General features: G+C 37.1%; 1 protein-coding gene across 1 annotated transcript in view; it reads right to left on the bottom strand.

The window, feature by feature from the left end:
* Positions 1–9672, bottom strand: part of 5-HT2A (5-hydroxytryptamine receptor 2A) — a 58613-nt gene extending 48941 nt beyond the window's left edge. The window contains exons 1-2 of the mRNA XM_028323274.1: positions 8942–9672; positions 2783–2885 (exon numbers count right to left, since the gene is read on the bottom strand). Of these exons, the coding sequence (XP_028179075.1) occupies positions 2783–2885; positions 8942–9605 (767 nt within the window). The 5' untranslated portion in view covers positions 9606–9672. The remainder of the gene's footprint in view (positions 1–2782; positions 2886–8941) is intronic.
* Between the last annotated feature and the right edge of the window lie 11056 nt (positions 9673–20728).

The following is a 20728-nucleotide window of genomic DNA, read 5'->3' as shown; positions in this document are numbered from 1 at the left end:
GCACAGGTACATTTACAAATAATAATTGATGTTGTGTATTGTTTTATTAGGGAAAATAATAAAAATATGATTATTTTTAACTCATTAGTTTTTTTGGTCACTAAAAGTTTATTTTAGACGACTATTCGCCGAATGCCGAATAATACTAGCTATTATTCGGTATTCGACGAATATCAAAAAAATGTCGAGTAATGCCGAATACCGAATAATAGCGAGTATTCGCGGCAACTGTAGTAATGTGGAAGAAATGGACTTGGATGTTGATTTTAATTATGGTTGTTAATGATTACCTTACCTACTGTGATGTTTTGGAAAATTTATTGGTTTGCAAGGTTGTCGATTTCTATTAGCGCGGACTGAATAGGTAGGTGGAAATGGATAAATGAATGTGAATTGATTTGAATTATTATGAAGTTAGGAATAACAGAGAACGCTTGCTAATTTATCTACGCTTGAATTTGAAAAAGTTTAGGGACCGTAATTTTGTTGCATAAGAAAAAAAATTGTATTAAAAAGTAACAATCAATAATAAATCTACACAGACGAGACCGCGGGCAAAGACTAGTTATGTCAATAATTTCTTAGGTCTTACTTAAGCCCAACCTTTTACTCTCGTATTTTTTCCTTTTACAAAAGATTTCTAAGGAAACGTTGGTATACCCTCGAATGGAACGGAACACGCATTTCAGGAAGCGGCCCAAATAATTCAGATTCAACCACATCAAACGGCAGATGATTTATATTTGATTCGGTCTCCTCTGTCGACATTTTGTCTGCCGCCAAAAAATCGTCCGTCTGTGAACTCTATCTTTATATAAGAATCTGCTGACCGCAACTTCGTTCAACGTGACTTTTGGTTGGTTATAAAGTCTTTGGCTCATATTTAAACCCTTCTCAACTATGAATATGCTTTCTCAAGACTGAAGTCTGTGACTGTAGACTGTAAACCCTTGATAAAGAGGCTGACAATTATTGTCAGCCTCTTTATCAACTAAGTTACTTGGCTGCTTCTTCTCAGCACTGGCCCATTTATTGTCCCGAAGCAGTGGTAGGGTTAGTACTGGGACGTGTAAAAGTACTTTTTAAAGCCTACTTGCAAAAATTAAATTAGTTTTGTTTGTTTCTTTTTACTGCTAACCGAACGATATCAGTCATAAAATCATCTTTTGAGTTTTGATAGAGCCTACTTCTTCTTGCTCACAATCGGCTATTTAATGTTTTAAGAAATTATCATTCAGTAATTGCGGTAACAAAAACTTAACCGAACAAATTACTCTGTATTGTGGGCACATTTTTTTTTAAATCCAGAAACCAGTAGCCATATTGTCAACTATTAATTTTACTTTACCTTTACGTATGCAATTCCTCATAAATATGAGAACCACTTAGTACAGAACCTTGGCATAAGAATACTATTGTCTTTATTAGCTTATGCAAATTACATTGATTCTGTACCTTAATGATACTTAGTAGCAACTCTTGGATTATATTTTACAGAGATAGGAATCTTGGATTATACTAATACGAAGATATGACATCTGTCCATTTTGAACCATAAGACTGCGCAGTTGTATGGTCGTTATACCACAGCACAGATTTCCAATAAATTACTGCTGTACCTTAGCTAGGGCATGGTGCAGGTGCGCCAAGAACTTTACACCAAATTATTTTCCCCTGCTATGTCAGTTTGCCCAAATTTACAGTTTTCTAGACTTTCTAGAAAGGTGATTGTAAGCAGGCGCGGATCCACCGTTGTGGGCACTGTGGGCATGCCCACAACCCTAATTTGCTTGTTTTAAATTATGATCTATTGATAAGATCGATAGGCATGTATGTATGTCCGGGCATGTAGTGATCCAACTCTCACTTTGCTCATTTTTGGTGGCTGTGCCCACAACCTTTTTTGAGGGCTGGATCCGCGCCTGATTGTAAGTTGGGTCTAAATGTACAGACAGCTGCACATGAAGCTTTATGGCATTGCAATAGGAGCTACTTTGGTGCAAAAATGTATATTCTGAATATGACTGTACCTACATTCACAAAATCACGTAGCGTATGACCGGTGAGAGGCGCACGCTACGCGCCATATACATGCCACGTAGTAATAATGTGAAGCATACCCTAATCATGTTTTTCTCCTGCATTATTCGTGATTAAAACACCTCCCATGAATGTCAAACATCAAGTGTGCCGTCCGAAAAAATATCACGTTTCAGAGTTATCGTCGCAAATTCAAGTTTATCGTGCACCCAACAAAAATACTAGCCCCATTTAGTCGCAGCAGCCCGATAACGAAGTCATGCTGCCCCATAACAAGGGTCGCTAGGGACAGCCTCGTGAATATCGGGGATATTTTCTGTTAAATAACTAACTTTGGATAGTGAACAATAGGCCTTATTGAAGAGAAGTCTTTCGGAAAATTGATATTGAGGTATAATGTTTCTGAAAGCTGAAGCTACATAAGTTTTTGATTTCAGCATTGACAAACGGTGCTTTATTTTTAAACACTTTGTTAGTTACCACAATGCAACAGGGAAGTTACCTAAAGTAATAGTGAACGTTTTTATGCGACAGGATAAAGACTAAAATGATAAAAAGGATTGGACAATTCGATTTTTTCTAAAAAGGATTTTTTCAAGATCAAAAAGGACAACAAGGGACAAGTTTATAATTTAGAGCACTCAATCATAAGTTTTCTAGACTCTTTTAATAATTATATTATATGGGTTTCTTTTATTTTATAACTTTAAAGTTGGTAAAGTATGTATCAAGATCTACTAACCTGCCGATGCTGATGAAGCACATGTGCATGATGCTGGCGGAACATGCGAGCACATCGCACGTGACGTACACGTTGCACCACACCACACCCAAGGGCCAGTAACCTGGAGTATAAAGAATTATTTTAACGCATTCATATTACGGGCTAACAGCCCGCTTCATTGGAAATGTTGCAAAAAAATAGAATGGAGACAGTACGTTTGTTACAAAAAAAACCGGTGAAAATAAATTAGCACTATAGGTATTATTTCGTTTATGGCGTGGCACCCTGTCACAACTGATGCTGAGTTAAGAAATTGTAGGCACGCTTTCATAAAGACATAGAGACCCAGTTTTTGGCCACTTATGGTTGAAAGTGTCAAAAATACGGGGAATTCAAAAATAATTACATAAATAAATAAACATGAAGATAAAAAAGAAAGAACATAAAAATTATTTTTGAATTTCACAATATTTGACATGTTCTATTAATTTAGAGTGGTCAAAAACGATGTATAGCCCAAACCAGTACTTGTACCCTGCCTACGTTTTTAACAGACTTCAACAAAAGGATGACGTTCTCAATTCGGTTGGTATATTTTTATACAAATTGCTAGTCTAGTACCAAACAAACTATTTCTGTTCTAGTCTAGCTTAAAACACTCACATTCATACACCAACTACAAATTGAAAGCTTTTTATCTGCCGTTTGAAAGCGGGGTCAAAAGTCGAACGCACTTTTGCAGGTACCGTGCGTAGCTAACCCGGTATTTCGGATTCAGAGCCATATTTTAGTTGTTTAGAACATCTGCAATCAGGTCAGCAGGTCGATGTGAAAAAAAATCCACCCACCCAGGTCTTTTTTGTCCAGTAAAAGTGTGAATAACGATGCATTGTCGTGTTACACAGGTATTTCAAACATTACCGAAATATTGAAGTTTAAACCTAGGCGCAGACCACCGATTTTTAGTCGGCCGATAGTTGGGTCCCATTCTAATTTGTATGAATAATCAATCGGTGTAATGTGCCCATACTGATTAACTGCCCGACTAAATTATCGTCGACGAAAAATGGGTGATGTGCGCCTAGGCTTACTGGTACAATTTCACGTGCACGTACCATTAACTGTCATATATAAATCAAACTGAATCTGTCATGCGAGTAGAATGCACATTTGTTTTTTTTTAGTTGGAAATACAGCGCATGCAACTTAGTGTGAATTGCAAGGACGCAAATAACATGCAAATGTTACGCTTCTCACTCTTCGGTTTAACAGGCATGTGTATCGCCGCCTTAACAGACTCTATAAAAAGCGTTAAAACAACCCATTACCCTTGAACAGTGTTTTTCAACCTTTTTCATGACGCGACCCCCCTTTGGGCTTTTTGAGTAATTTACAAAAATGCACGTTATTTAACTAAAACGATTAAAATAAAATTATTATTGAATAAACAAAAAACCCAACTGCGTAAAAATGAACTAAAAAAACAAAAACAAGACTACTTTAGTGATCACAAATGCAGTCGGAGGCATCAAATACATCACCAACAAAAGAATTAGTCATTGATGCCTCCGACTGCATTTGTGACCACTAAGTTGTCTTGTTTTTATCTTTTTTGATCATTTTTACGCAGTTGGCAAGCTTATTTGTTTTCATGCCTTTTACGAAGATGATGTAGGGATCGAATTCTTCAATCTATACAACATTTATGAATTTGCATAATTAGATTCGGATAATTTAAATTAAACTTTACTGTTTTTTTTTTACTGAGGTAGTTTTTACGACCTCTCGCGACCCCCCTATAGAGGCTTCGCGACCCCCCAGGGGGTCGCGACCCACAGGTTGAAAAACACTGCCCTTGAAAAACAAAATCTGCGATACAACCGTGACAACATTATTCCAGTCCTAAGTCATATTACGCAGCAAAAAACGGAACTGAGGGATCCTACATTTACAACTGCCTACTCATGGAGCGTATGTCATCACCTCAGATGATTGAGTGTATTTGCTTACAAGATGTTTGCTTGAGAACATTATTTCCCTGCCAGGATATTTGCTTGTTAAATTAAAGTACTTACAATGGTATTTATTGGCCTGTGAGCTATGACTATAGTCAACTGAGGAATTTATTTCAATGCGATAAAATACCTACTAACAGTGTTGTGCAGACCGCTGATTTGAGATTCGATGAACGTTAGTAATACCATAAGTTTTCTTCTTCAAAATGATCAGCTACCGCAAGCTGCATAGATGGTGCATGATATCTTGTAATAAAATATCATTAACCTACTAATAGTTTGTGAGAATGTTTGTCACTCTCCCAATCGCATTGTTTTTGTACATACATACAGAATAACTTACAGAATAACTTACAGAATAACTTTATAGGCTAATAAAGATCTGTAACAAAATGAATTTCTGAATCACTCATAATATAGTATTATGAAAACAAATCCATATTTTTTCTAGAAAAATATCCCACCTGCTCATTCTTCACTGATGCGATGAAATGAGGTGAAATGCAGTCTTTTAAATCGTATCATTTATTTCCCCATTCGGAGGGGAAAACAGGATAGCTGTGCGATCTTTCAAAGTTGGGGAAGAAATCATTAATTCATTATGCTATTACAGTGACGGATCAACACAATTATTACTAGTTTAGTGTTTCATAAATAATTTATAGTTTGTGTATGAAATACCAATGACATTATCATAAGAAATTGATAATGATCGAATCAATGATACGCAACTTTCTTAAAATATGGATGTTTATTTTTATCAACCTTATTTCTTTCGATCCAAAAACAACAACTATAAGGCGGTTATCACACTGCGCCGCGCTTCGCCGCGGAGCGCGTGATTTTCATATAAAAAATCACGCGCGCGGATGCGTTGTCAGTGTGAAGTGCCGCGCGTGTTTTCTATAGAAACTGAGGTATTTGCATACAATGATTAAATCTGTCGGAGCGCGGTGCAGTGTGATAACCGCCTTAGGCTAGGTTGCCCCATTTTACTTTATCTTTAACAAAACGTCAAACATCTGTCAAACTCCATACAAAAAACTCAGGCTAAAAATTGTTTTACCCCTAAATTTTATAGGGCACTGGTTACATAATAGATAGGTACTATTATAACCACCTAAAGAACCTTATTCAATTAACTTAAGGTCGAAAATGATATTTTCAATATGCTATGCACTATGAAGGGTTAAAGAGTATTTTTCTTACATCGCATTCACGAATAGGTACCTTTACAAATCTTATAACATTAATGGCGCCCTTTTGTAAGGAATAAAGCAAAATTCAGAAACATAAAGCCAGGTTACAGTAACAAACGATAAAAGAAAATTTACGGGCCGTTTCTGCCGTGAAAGGGGTGCCGTGGAAACGTAACGCAAACTTGTCGCTATCGGAACTAAGGGTTACGCCATATAGTTTTTATCTTTTTCTTTTATGGAATAAGTATTTGTGTTGCACAAATTACTAAGGCCCAGTTTTTTGATTCATAGTTAAAATAACAAATTGTTAAATTTTGCTACTAATGGTTAAATATTAACAAAATGTTAACTAATAGTTAAAAAATGTACTAAAAGTCAAGCTAACCATTGTTCGAAAAACATTTTCTTCTAATATTTAACTACTTGTCATTTGACATCTGTCAAATTTGACCATTGGTTATTTTAACTACGAATCAAAAAACCGGGCCTAAGGCTGGGTTGCACCATCTTTAATTTAACTTTACTTTAACAAACGTCAAAAATCTATCAAACTCCATACAAAAGACAACGGTTATCGTTAAAGTTATTGTTAAAGTTAGGTGGTGCAACTCAGCCTAATAGTCCTGTTACTTTCTCCAGCTAATATATAGGATGTCCCAGAATTAGTACGTCACACTGTCACTAAAGGTAGCTGGGCTTAAGATGCATCGAACAATTTAAGCCTAATATGTCCATTGTCCACTGTCCATAGGAGAAAAGTTTCACAAATTTTTAGATATTTTATGACCAATTTCAGTTATCAATGTCCATAGAAAAGTTTGATGACTTTTTAAATTTGACAGATATTAGTTATTTTAAAAATGGACTTAACAGACTTGTTCGATATGTCATAGGCTCAACCACTTTTGGTGTCAATGTGACGTGTTTTTGGGAAACCCTGTATGGCTGACACCCTGTATGGCTGACACCCTGTATGGCTTTGTTAGGATGGTAGTATTGTGGTTCACCACAATAGTGCAGCGGACAACGTCGGACGACGGGGTTCGAACCACCGGCCAGATAGGAAGCTAAAATATTCAACATCTGCCACTCTATCTCGTGCATTAAAGGTTAAGAATTCGTGCTCTTTTCGATTGTGTTTTATAATATTAATTAGCGGTGTCAACTGCCCAACTGTTTCACATTCTTTAAAGCCACATGCAAAAAATATACACATGTTAATTGGAAATTAAACCTTATCTGAGCGGAATAAATTATAAAGTGCACGTGTACATTTTTATGCTCGTAAGTGTACGTTTGCAGAGGGAGCGATAGCGTTACACGTGGCTTCAATGGGTGCCATTGCCAGGAATTTCTCATGACCTTCGTCAAGACGGATTTACATTTTTCATGTAGATAGTATCCGACATCTTCTACCTACACTGAAAAATATGTTTTTAATGAACGTCTACACCTCGTATATGAAAACAGAGTAAGGTAGAAGTACCGCTGTGGCCATTTATGCGCCATTTTTGTCCACTCAAAATTAGTTATTAAAAATGTTTAGCATTTAAGAGCTGTAGAGGTCAGAGCAGTCACCTGGCAAGCAAAAAGTCGTGGGTTCGATTCCCACCTTAGGCAATATGATTTTTGTAGTTACTAAAAATTATCAAGTAGGTTGATTTAATGTATTTTTTATTGTTATAATAAACCTGTGTAATTAAATTAAAAATAACAAAATAATATAATCTTTAGTCTGGTTTATGAACATTATTTTTAATAATACAGTGTTTTTGAAACCTTCAGTGTGCAAAAAAGGTAAGTACAGTGACCACATACGGTACTTCTACCCCACTCCTTAAAACTGCGTATATAACATTTAACATGCTATAAACACCGTATTTTACAATCGGAGCTACATAATTGCATTTTATAGAACACTCTGTATTGTTATTTACCCCAAACACATGTGACAAAGCCTTTTAAACCTTTTTAAGCTTTTAAAGAAAGCTCCAAACACGTTTGGCCCATATAAATTAGCAATGCGAAAAAATATAGGGTTGCCTTCGAAAACCTTTTACGATACTCAATGTATAGGATTTTCGTTAATTCAATTGTCCTTCTTTCGTATTTCAATTTCAATGTCTAATTTAATATATCAATGTAAAATTACATTTAATTTTGTTCATCGAAGTGCCTTTCTATTACTTTGAAAATTGTGTTGTGAAGATTTTATCTTTACTATTAACTTTTAAAATACTAAAATTTTACTAAGTGAAAAATTTCAGTTCATAGACTACTAATTTAGGTAAGTGATGGATTAGTAATTTATTATTGAAATTATTTAGAGTGCTGTAGGGAGCGGCATAAGGGTTGTTATCTATTCAATATTTATTCAATACCAGGTAAAATGATAGATTTAGGAAGAAATAGCCAAGGGATAGCAAACATTTTCATTTATCTAGCTGTAGCGGAAAAAACATAGACATAGTTCATACCTATCACCTATCACGCAGTTAATTTGTTTATTTCTCTCTGTTTTAATCTATGTATGTCTTGCCTGCTTGTATACCTTTCTTGCAAATAAAAAGTTTTCTACTATTCTATTATATTCTATTCTATTCTATTCTATTCGTAGTTCATACCTATAAAGGAAATGTAACCTCCCACGTTCTAAGTAGGCGGTCCATCTAAATGTAGGTAGGTACCTAAGTACACTATCATAAAAATCCTTTTACCACATAACACTTGCGAATCTCATTCAAAATTTACTTCCTCTAGATTTATGATTCATGAAACTAAGCTTGCTATGAAGTACACGTACATTGTGAAAAAAGTACGCTTACATTGTGAAAAAAGATTTCGGCTACACGCAACTCATGCTGCGTCGTAAATTCCACGCCATAAAACACCGAGCTCTGCCTATCTAAATTCTACATACAGTAAACATTCGCAATACAAAGTCAGAAATAGCTCAATCTTACCAAGGAATCCGGGTATCGCCCCCATTGGCATTACAAACAAACTGACTAGCAAATCAGCTATCGCCAACGACAGCAGGAAATAGTTCGTCACGTTCTGCAGTCTCTTGTCCAAGCACACCGCCAAACACACAAGTATATTCCCCACCCCACCCGCTATTATAAATAATATCACAAATAAAAAACTCCAGTCGTAATTCTTGGGTCCTATGACGTCACTTGACCCGTTCCTAAAGTTCCACGTGCACTGATATCCTTCTATACTGTTCACTGAACCGTCTTTGACGTATAACGTTCGATTGAAGCCTTTACTGTAGCAGAAAAGGGAGTCCCACTCGCAGAAATCAGTGTTAGGGAGTTTCATCCAGAGAGTTTTGAACGCACTTTCGAAGATGGCGGTGACGAGGTTCAACTGAAATCCAGTGTTGCATAGAGAACCGTTAGTAAAGCCCACTGTATCATTGATGCAAGAATGGCAGCTGTAGACCGTCTCATTCTGAATATCGAGGTTTAAATCGCAGGTGAAGTCGAAGGACCTGTCTTCGGAGCAGTCAAGGCCTAAGGAAGTGGCGTTGGTGCAGGATGCTCCCGGTTCTAACTGGCAGTGTAAGTCCTGGATGCTCGGGTACAGGTAAGTGAAATTCATATCCAGGTCCTGGAGAGTCATTCCATGGAAGCGGTGCTACGTCACCTCTGGTGGCATGGTGGGGTGACATCACTGAGGTTGCATTGCTGTTATCTGAAACAATAAAAAATAAACGTTAAAAAAATAACAACACTTGTTAAAAATGGCAAACGGGTGGTCTCTACACACAAGGATAGTTTTTTAAAAACTTAAAAACTTTTGATTCACTGGGTATTTGTTTTATTATTAAAACTATTTTAACTTGGTTTATTATCTAAACGAGACTATAAACTAACTTTGTTAAAATGCGAGACTCATATCACAGCCATTGATAAAGTCGAAACATTTCGATAGACATGTGCAATATTATATTGGAATACTCAAGTATTCTACAAATATTATTATTTTATGAAGAAATTCTTTGTTTTTCTGACTGATGCCAATACGAGTAAGAAAGGCAACTGAAAGTCGAACTTGTACCGACGAAATTAATCAAAACAAAATAGGATGACTTCGAAACTAAATAAAGGTCGATTTTCCTCAATGCAACGCAGACGACAGACTAACAAACGCAAACTTTATTAATAATGTACGTGCTGTATTGTCGATTAAAGCCTCAGGAATAAAGACTTTTATAAAATATTATTTGTACTGAGATATGAATGCACATCATTACAGACTGCAATCTTCTATAGTGCCATCTCGTATGTGATACGTCAATGTACAGTATAATTACCCGATGATTGCATAATTATGCCTGCACGTAGTAATCTTGTACTATAGTGACTGGTTGAATACGATATTGATTGAATAACACGAATTAGCTGGCCAATGTCATTCAATGTACAATCGAGAGCACATAGACTCTACATTTTTATTACAAAATAGCTTCTATTACAACGAAATAAAATGCCACGGCATATAGCTTGATGTGCTGTCGTCTGTTCAAGACTCATAGTAATCAAAGAGTAATAAATAACTGGCCACTAAGACCACTTTTCCTGTAGATGTCGTAAATGTTAGGGACAAATAATACGCGAACATCAGAGAGCCTAGTGTGAGTTTACATCAAATGCGTGCGTAAAAAAATTACATTAAATGTATGACGGATTGTACAGCGCCCCTAGCGGAAACGTTCAAGGACTAAAATTTTCATACATTTTTTAACACACTCACTAGTTAGGATGTTTTATGTAAACTCACACTCAGCCCACAGGGCCAGAGGCCTCTCCGGCTAGCGTTGGGACTTGGGGAGTGTAGGCTAAATCCTTAATCTGCTGTAGGTAAATTAGAGTGTTGGGAACCCAACAACGCACGGGAGGAGACGTGCGGGCGGCGTACTATGACTAACGTCACCTCGGGCCGACAGCGTCATCATCGGCTGCGCTCGGGTGACACACTCGCCTTTGGACACCACCGTCGACGCACGATTACCGCGTAGTCTTAGATAATTTTCTGTAATTAGGCTGGCGAGAATTACAGCACCTATTTTTTATACAGTCCACTATTTTATTTATACTAATATTCGTTAGGACCCTAACAAGAGGCTCATGCTCAAGTAGTAGAGATACAGCAAGTTACTGAATTGAGATTCGAAGCTTGAGAATGCTCTCTAAGTACTAAAAAATGCATTTAAGTCTATTTTTGCTTCCGAATTCAGGACACCGTATTAATTTGAGATTACTCAAGCCTTACTCTACATACTTAGTATAAGTCGAAAATAAGCACACTTGAGCTAAAAATCTCATGTCTTTTGAAATCGTCGTAAAAAATTCTCTATCCCTTTCTCTGTACCTACACATTATTCATAATTAATTTTGGTAAGAAGGTGACGAAAAATGTTATTAGTTGAAACCACACAAACGAAGCTGCTAGCAGAAGCTAGCTACATATAAACCTTTTAGCCCTAACCCATGCTGTTTCAATTGAATGGCTTTGTATTTCGTTGATTGAAAAATGAAGCAAATGTACCGAAAATCGTTTTATGCTTTTCCACGAAGGTTCGTGGAAACGGTCAGGATTGTGTTCGATTTTACGTTGGCGCAGTTAGCAACAATGTTTTAAATTCATTTGGATTACTCTTCAAAGTACTCGTATTGATTACAATACAATTTGTCGGACACGGTAATCCGGATTGTCGTGTCCAATCATTTTTGAGTTACTAGGTATTTTTAACTTTCAGTTACGGTGTGCTTTTGGGGAAATAATTACTAATTACCTACTTATTTATTAGGACGAATTATTAATATTTATGTAGGTATACCATGATTGATACTTCTGGAGTCGGTGCCAAGATTATGAAACATGTAAAGTTTGCCTGCACCGACTCCAAAAGTATCAATCGTGGTATACCTAAGTACATAAATATTAATAATCCGTCCTAATAAATAAGTAGGTAATTAGTAATTATTTTTCTACGTTTTAGTGTAGGTTTTTTGGAGTCGGTTTTATTTTTTTTAATAAAATTTTACTTATTTCTTGCTTTTTAGTTAACTAATTATTACCTTGATGTTACCACTGAAGGTAGGCAGTATACTGAGACCAAAAAAAATTGGTTCATAATCGGCGGAGATATTGCGTATAAAAAAGTTTATCCCCAATTTTCCACCCTTGGGGGTTGTTTTTTTATTATTAAATTTAAATGGGACCACCCTTGAGGTATTACCTATACGCCGAAAAAAGATTTGTTCAAATCGGTTCATAATTGGCGGAGTTATCGCGTAACAAACATAGAAAAAAAAACATGCGGGTCGAATTGAGAACCTCCTCCTTTTTTGAAGTCGGTTGAAAATTATACTGGACTGGAGCGGATTCGGCATAAATATCAACAACGAGTATATCACCCACCTTCGATTCGCGGACGATATCGTAATCATGGCTGAGACCGTGGAGGATCTAAGTACAATGCTCGATGGCCTTAGAAGAGCCTCTCAACAAGTGGGTCTTAAAATGAACATGGACAAGACAAACCCACTCCTCTGAAGGTTGGAGACACTACACTCGAAGTTGTCGACAATTAAGGGAGAGTCCGCTAATTTGGACCAGTTTTTTTCAATCCCATTTTACACATAGTTTTCTTTTGTTTTTGCTAATGTCCATGGTATATAATAAAAGATACATTATTCAACTTACTATTTCATAAGTATTAATTAACATGATTGTTGTAAATTTAGCACAAATCNTACAGTCTGGGCTTTTGAGGTCAATTAGAAACAATTAAGCTTATTAAACAAGCCTATGTTCAGCAGTGGACGTCGTGAAACAATCCCAAATTTTTAAATTTGGTGTTTTTAATTTAAAAAACTGGTGCTGACCGCCGAAACGTAAACATCTATCGGTGAACCGCTCCTCATTTTTATCCTAAATGAAGCGGAATCTTTAGTTATTTCGGGATAAAACCTATCAAATCTTGTGCAGTATCGATCAGTGAATAGAGTGATATACAGTTATCGTAATTAAATAATGGCATGTATTTAAATGATCTTTTTAAATTAGCAAAAACGGCAAATAAAAAAATCTAAATGGTCATCTATTTTAATGATTGATCCTCTTTCTTTGAGACACAAAATAAATGAAATCGATCGATATTTTAATCTCTTTTGAACTACGCAAAAAATATTGAGATGTAAAAATTATATCTGATCGTTACTTGTTGGTCCTCAAAAATAAAAGAAATGAGCACCAAATATTCAATATTGTGATACTTTTTTAAATAATTCGATTTGTATAAATTATTTTTTGTCTATATCAAATTATCTTCAATATAATTATGTTATGGTACTTATTTTTATTAAGTTGTAGTCAAAGGATGGAAACTATTTAAAGGCACTTGATTATCAAAGATTTATTTTTTATTAAAAAAGCATAGGTACTTAACACGTTCACACTGCGTTATCGGGTCGAATTGACCCTAGGTGCTGGATGCGTTGGTGCGGGATGGATATATTCGGTCTTTTCAGTAGTACGAAAGATACATATTGTTTTGCAATTGTTTCGTCAAACACAGTAAATATTTGAAAAAAAAAAACTTATCAGGTCCTTACGACCCGATGTCGCACTAAAATTAAACAAATATCGTTTAGTGCTTTTATCGTGTCCAATCGACCCGTTGCCAGATGACTTTATGGTCACTGATCACGGTCGAGATCGGTATACTAAGAAAAAATCAACCTTGCGATTTGAAAAAAAATAAAGAGATAAAAATTATGATGTCGGGATCAGGGATGACAGAAGTAAGAAATTATTTTACATAGCGCCTCTAGTCCCAAACTAAGCAAAGCTTGTAATTTAAACAAACATGGCAATGTATTGTGCTTGCTTATTGGCCGCTAAGCCCTTGGCCAACTCAGTAACCAATGACGGACGATTGTCACTCAACCACAAAGTACCGCGTAAATTAAGATTTTTTTTAATTAAAAATATTAACCAATAATAGTTTTAGTTAGATCAAATATATTTTAAAGTTTAGTTATACATAGATCGAAATGTATTTATTAGGTGATCAATATTAAAAGGCAAACTTGGTATAAAAATCATCAAATTAACAAAATTAAAGATCAATTATTAAAAAAGAGGATCAAATATTATTTTTGTTTACCAAATATTAAAAGAGTATTTTAAACATAAATATTATGTTACCTTAAATGAAGATCATTCATAATTTATCCGTAGATCAACTAATATAGACCCAATAATTAATATAAAGATAAAATATAATAAAATACATCATTTATTTTTAAAAGTGCACATCAAAAAAAGATCAATTAGTTTTTAGAGGATCAAATAATATTGTCCCTTAAATAATGAGTGAATATGGATAATTTCAAAATAAAAAACCATTATAGAAAGTGTAACGTGCAAAAACTCTGCCGTTGAAGATAACGCGTAAGCGCCGCGGTTTGCACGGCGCTTAGGACCTTTTGGCCGCGAACATTATAAAACATCACTGGGTTACCATCAAGCGAGTACAGCGCTTAATATTTGCGTCTTGAAACCAAAGTGACGTTGGTTCAGCGCTTTAACGCTGAGTTGTAAACGCGACGAACTGCTCCTTACTGTGAATTTAAGAACTATTTTAACTACCTTCTTACCGCAATGGCGAGTGTAGCTAAGGACTCGAAGAAAGTAAACAATGTTTGCGGCGGCTGTCGTGCTGCAATATTGAGCCGTCAATTTCTAAAATGCAGATTATGCTCACAATGCTATTGCCTACGATGCGCTAATGTATCCGAAAAGCGTTTTTATAATACTCTCACGGAGGAACATAGGGTAAATTGGAAATGCCCGGCCTGGCTCACTCCGCGCGGTACATCCGATAATTACCTACAGCGAAGCGCCCCGCCGGCGGGTATTATATCAGTCGAGTGTCACGCGCGCGCCCGTCAGGACGCTGGCGTGCGTTGTAGTATGATTATAATTATACTTCGTCGCTGCATCCTCGAGATTTTCATATTTACTAGGTAGTCCACTTCNAGTGTGACATCTTGGTGAAACCAAGTGCTCCGGTCATAGCCTTGCGAATCTTTCAGCTTTAAAAATGAAAAAGCTTTTCAGCCTAGGGGCCGTCCATATAATATTAGAAACACCCTGTGATTAAATTTAACAAAATTACAAACTAAACATTATATTGTCAAAAGTTACTTGAAAACAATGAAAAAATACTTTTCAAAATAAAACACACGTGTTTGTTGTCACGGCAAAAACCACATGGCCGATATTAATTGATTTTAGTTGTGTATCGCTGAGTGTTGCAATTACAGACATTCAATAAATACTTTACGAAATATGAGGGTGGTACAATTTACCCGGCGGTACAATATACCGAACTCTCCCCTATGTAGACCCAATCTCAATCTACTATAAATACATTTAAAAATAAGTCATGGATTTTTAAAATAAATATGACGGCAATTTTAACAGTTTAGTGTAAATAGTAGTACAAGTAATTTCCAATTAGTAAAAAATTTTAAAACAAGTAGGACAAAGCCACAAAAATGATTCAAGACTTGAGCCTTTGACGTATACAGGGTTTCAATTCAATAGGCAATCCACACATTTTTTGCTGAAAAAAATCCATTATAACCTCATAATATTATGCACACATAACCTTGCTTAATTTGGGATTAAAGGCAATCTAAAATATCCAAGGGTACTAATTAGGAAGGGTACTATTACTGAAAAACGCAAGCAAAGCCGCGAGCCATCGCTAGCCCATTCCCCTTATGAACCGAGTCATTATACGCTCTCAACTGTCACTCTAGCAACATTAATATCCAGATGTAAGTGCAGTAAGAAGCTGTCGTCTCTACAATCCGTGTATAATATCTACAGATAATATTTGTAACGGAGAAAACGCAAGCAAAGCCGCGAGCCATCGCTGGCCCATTCCCCTTATGAAACGAGTCATTATGCGCTCTCAACTGTCACTCTAGCCACATTAATATTCAAATGTAAGTGCAGTAAGTGTTCCCTGAACCTTGGCCTTTGATGCAGTGCTTCCTCAGATGCGATGCATTTCCTCCCGCCTTTAAAATGGCTACCTGTGCGCTTAGCGAGTATTATTGAGTTTTTACTTGATTGAATAGATGTTGAAGAATAATGGAACGCTTGAATATTGCTTGATTCAAGGAATAAAGTATAGCGTGGCAATGAAATAACTTATATCCTGATATTGAGGGTACTTAATGTATGTGATGAGTACCAGTGTGACTGGATGGGAATTTTTTCAGTATTTTTCCCAATGAGTAACAGTGTTACTAGTTTGGGTATGACTCGTTGGGAACAAGCAATATCAAAGAATGGCAGTTAAGGGCCCTCGCCCACGGCGACTTTTTGTAGCGATGCAGTAGCGCGTTAGCATCACTTTTGTAGTGCGTTGCAAATGCGACTAACGCGCGTTACTAGCGATGCGACAAAAACTCGCCGTGGGCGAGGGCCCTAAGGTTTGTCTTCAAAGTTTAAAACTCTACTTGCAATATTTAGTTTAGATAATATAGCCTGACCAGGAANGGAAAAAACATTTGTATGAAAAAATCTGAACCGCGTAAGATAGATGAAGGGGGGGTAAAACGAGATCCACGCGCACGAAGTCGCGGGCGGCCGCTAGTAAGATAATAATTTTGTACTGAGATATTGATGCACATCACTACAGACTGCAATCTTCTATAGTGCCATCGCGTATGTGATACGTCAAAGCATAGTATAATTACCCGATGATTGCATAATTATGCCTGCACATAGTAATCTTGTACTATAGTGACTGGTTGAATACGATATTGATTGAATAACACGAATTAGCTGGCCAATGTCATTCAATGTACAATCGAGAGCACATAGACTCTACATTTTTATTACAAAATAGCTTCTATTACAACGAAATAAAATGCCACGGCATGTAGCTTGATGTGCTGTCGTCTGTTCAAGACTCATAGTAATCAAAGAGTAATAAATAACTGGCCACTAAAGCGGTTATCACACTGCGCCGCGCTCCGCCGCGGAGCGCGTGATTTTCATATAAAAAATCACGCGCGCGGACGCATTGTCAGTGTGAAGTGCCGCGCGTGTTTTCTATACAAACTGAGGTACTTGCATACAATGATTAAATTAATCTGTCGCCCCGCGCTCCACGGCGGAGGGCGGCGCAGTGTGATAACCGCCTAAGACCACTTTGCCTGTAGATGTCGTAAATGTTAGGGACAAATAACACGCGAACATCAGAGGGCCTAGTGTGAGTTTACATCAAACGCGTGCGTAAAAAAATGACATTAAATGTATGACGGATTGTACAGCGCCCCTAGCGGAAACGTTCAAGGACTAAAATTTTCATACATTTTTAACGCACTCACTAGTGAGCTGAGGACGTTTGAAGTAAACTCACACTCAGCCCACAGGGCCAGAGGCCTATCCGGCTAGCGTTGGGACTTGGGGAGTGTAGGCCAAATCCTTAATCTGCGGTAGGTAAATTAGAGTGTTGGGAACCCAACAACGCACGGGAGGAGACGTGCGGGCGGCGTACTATGACTAACGTCACCTCGGGCCGACAGCGTCATCATCGGCTGCGCTCGGGTGACACACTCGCCTTTGGACACCACCGTCGACGCACGATTACCGCGTAGTCTTAGATAATTTTCTGTAATTAGGCTGGCGAGAATTACAGCACCTATTTTTTATACAGTCCTCTATTTTATTTATACTAATATTCGTTAGGACCCTAACAAGAGGCTCATGCTCAAGTAGTAGAGATACAGCAAGTTACTGAATTGAGATTTGAAGCTTGAGAATGCTCTCTAAGTACTAAAAAATGCATTTAAGTCTATTTTTGCTTCCGAAATCAGGACACCGTATTAATTTGAGATTACTCAAGCCTTACTCTACATACTTAGTATAAGTCGAAAATAAGCACACTTGAGCTAAAAATCAAATCGTCGTAGAACATTCTCTATCCCTTTCTCTGTACCTACACATTATTCATAATTAATTTTGGTAAGAAGGTGACGAAAAATGTTATTAGTTGAAACCACACAAACGAAGCCGCTAGTAGAAGCTAGCTACATATAAACCTTTTAGCCCTAACCCATGCTGTTTCAATTGAATGGCTTTGTATTTCGTTGATTGAAAAATGAAGCAAATGTACCGAAAATCGTTTCATGCTTTTCCACGAAGGTTCGTGGAAACGGTCAGGATTTTGTTCGATTTTACGTTGGCGCAGTTAGCAACAATGTTTTAAATTCATTTGGATTACTCTTCAAAGTACTCGTATTGATTACAATACAATTTGTCGGACACGGTAATCCGGATTGTCGTGTCCAATCATTTTTGAGTTACTAGGTATTTTTAACTTTCAGTTACGGTGTGCTTTTGGGGAAAAATTTATACTGGACTGGAGCGGATTCGGCATAAATATCAACAACGAGTATATCACCCACCTTCGATTCGCGGACGATATCGTAATCATGGCTGAGACCATGGAGGATCTAAGTACAATGCTCGATGGCCTTAGAAGAGCCTCTCAACAAGTGGGTCTTAAAATGAACATGGACAAGACAAACCCACTCCTCTGAAGGTTGGAGACACTACACTCGAAGTTGTCGACTTTAAAATCCAGATGTAAGTGCAGTAAGAAGCTGTCGTCTCTACAATCCGTGTATAATATCTACAGATAATATTTGTAACGGAGAAAACGCAAGCAAAGCCGCGAGCCATCGCTGGCCCATTCCCCTTATGAACCGAGTCATTAAGCGCTCTCAACTGTCACTCTAGCCACATTAATATGCAGATGTAAGTGCAGTAAGTGTTCCCTGAACCTTGGCCTTTGATGCAGTGCTTCCCCTCAACAGATGCGATGCATTTCCTCCTGCCTCTAAAATGGCTACCTGTGCGCGAGTATTATTGAGTTTTTACTTGATTGAATAGATGTTGAAGAATAATGGAACCCTCGAATTTTGCTTGATTCAATTAATAAAGTATAGCGCGGCAATGAAATCACTTATGTCCTGATATTGAGGGTACTTAATGTATGTGATGAGTACCAGTGTGACTGGATGGGAATATTTTTCAGTATTTTTCCCAAGGAGTAACAGTGTTACTAGTTTGGGTGTGACTCGTTGGGAACAAGCAATATAAAAGAATAATGGCAGTTAAGGGCCCTCGCCCACGGCGACTTTTTGTAGCGATGCAGTCGTGCTGCTGTAGCGCGTTAGTAGCGCGTTGGCATCACTTCTGTAGTGCGTTGCAAATGCGACTAACGCGCGTTAGTAGCGCGTTGGCATCACTTTTGTAGTGCGTTGCAAATGCGACTAACGCGCGTTAGTAGCGCGTTGGCATCACTTTTGTAGTGCGTTGCAAATGCGACTAACGCGCGTTTGTAGCGATGCGACAAAAAGTCGCCGTGGGCGAGGGCCCTAAGGTTTGTCTTCAAAGTTTAAACTCTACTTGCAATATTTAGTTTAGGTACTAACTATACTTCTTTTATTATTTTGTAATGGTATTGAGGCTTAAGCTCAAGGATATTTTTTATTATGCCAGGCATCAGACAACAAAGTGGTGTTAATTTTAATATAAATAAATAAATCGGGAAAAACAACTTTCATGCACCTGCTTTTGTAAACTAAACAAGCATGTTATTTTACGAAACACACCGAATTTAAGAAAAAAATAAGGATGTCACATAGTCCTGTCGTTTGATAGTTTTACCTGGAAAGTTTTCCGGAGAAATACTAACTTTCATAACTCCCGGAAAAGATTCCAGGTAACCACGTTAATATATACTTAATTTGTACCAAATGAAATCATTATCAAGCAACTTAATCAAAACTAAATGAAATCTGAACAAAAGAATATTTATCTCAAAATGTATCCAGCGAAAGCTTCGCCATTGTTTCCTGAAGTCAATTCCACAATAAAGCAAAAGAACAATTTATCATACAGTCGAAACTTTGAACTTGCTGCTGGCATGAGTTTTATAATATGTTAAGGTGAGGCCACACGAAAAATGCATTTGCGATCACTAAGGCCCAGAACAGACGGTGAAACGCAACTGCAACGAAACTGCAATTTTCTGATGATTCTGATGAATGAAACTGAAACTGAAAGTTTCAAACTGGTCGCGCATTGTGTGGTCTCTCAACGGATGCTATGGCAATGTAACTTAGATGCAACTCAAAAGTAACTAGCAGTTGCAGTTTCGTTGCAGTTGCGTTTCACCGTCTTGTCTGGTTCTAACTGTAATCTGCTACGGTCTTCCCGTGTGTCTGTTTTTCTTCAAGGTTACAAAGAGCGACTGAAATTCAAATTCTTTATTAGCGTTTAATCCCTTTTTAAGGCACGTGTATAGTGCCAAATATAGCTTGCCCTTGAGCTATCGTCTGGTATCGAGAGGAAAACTGAATTAGAGGATCAATCTTATTACGGACGCTTTGGACATGAAAATCAACAAAGTTATTTTTTAATTTGGTTACAACATTAGCGTTCACAGTCCCTACGGCTGAGCTCTATTTTAGTTAAAATAACAGCTAAATTTATCCTTAGCCTTATTTTAACCTTCTACTAGGTAGGTACTAGGTAATTAAATTAGGTATCTACGCAAATAAACGGATACATTTTTATTATTAAACTAGCGGCCGTCCGCCACATCATACGCGTGGATTCCGTTTTAAAAAATTCAATCC

Source organism: Ostrinia furnacalis, unplaced genomic scaffold (assembly GCF_004193835.3).
Source record: "Ostrinia furnacalis isolate ACB-3 unplaced genomic scaffold, ASM419383v2 OfSCF0631, whole genome shotgun sequence".
Classification (NCBI taxonomy): domain Eukaryota; kingdom Metazoa; phylum Arthropoda; class Insecta; order Lepidoptera; family Crambidae; genus Ostrinia; species Ostrinia furnacalis.
This window is presented reverse-complemented; position numbering and strand designations above follow the sequence as displayed.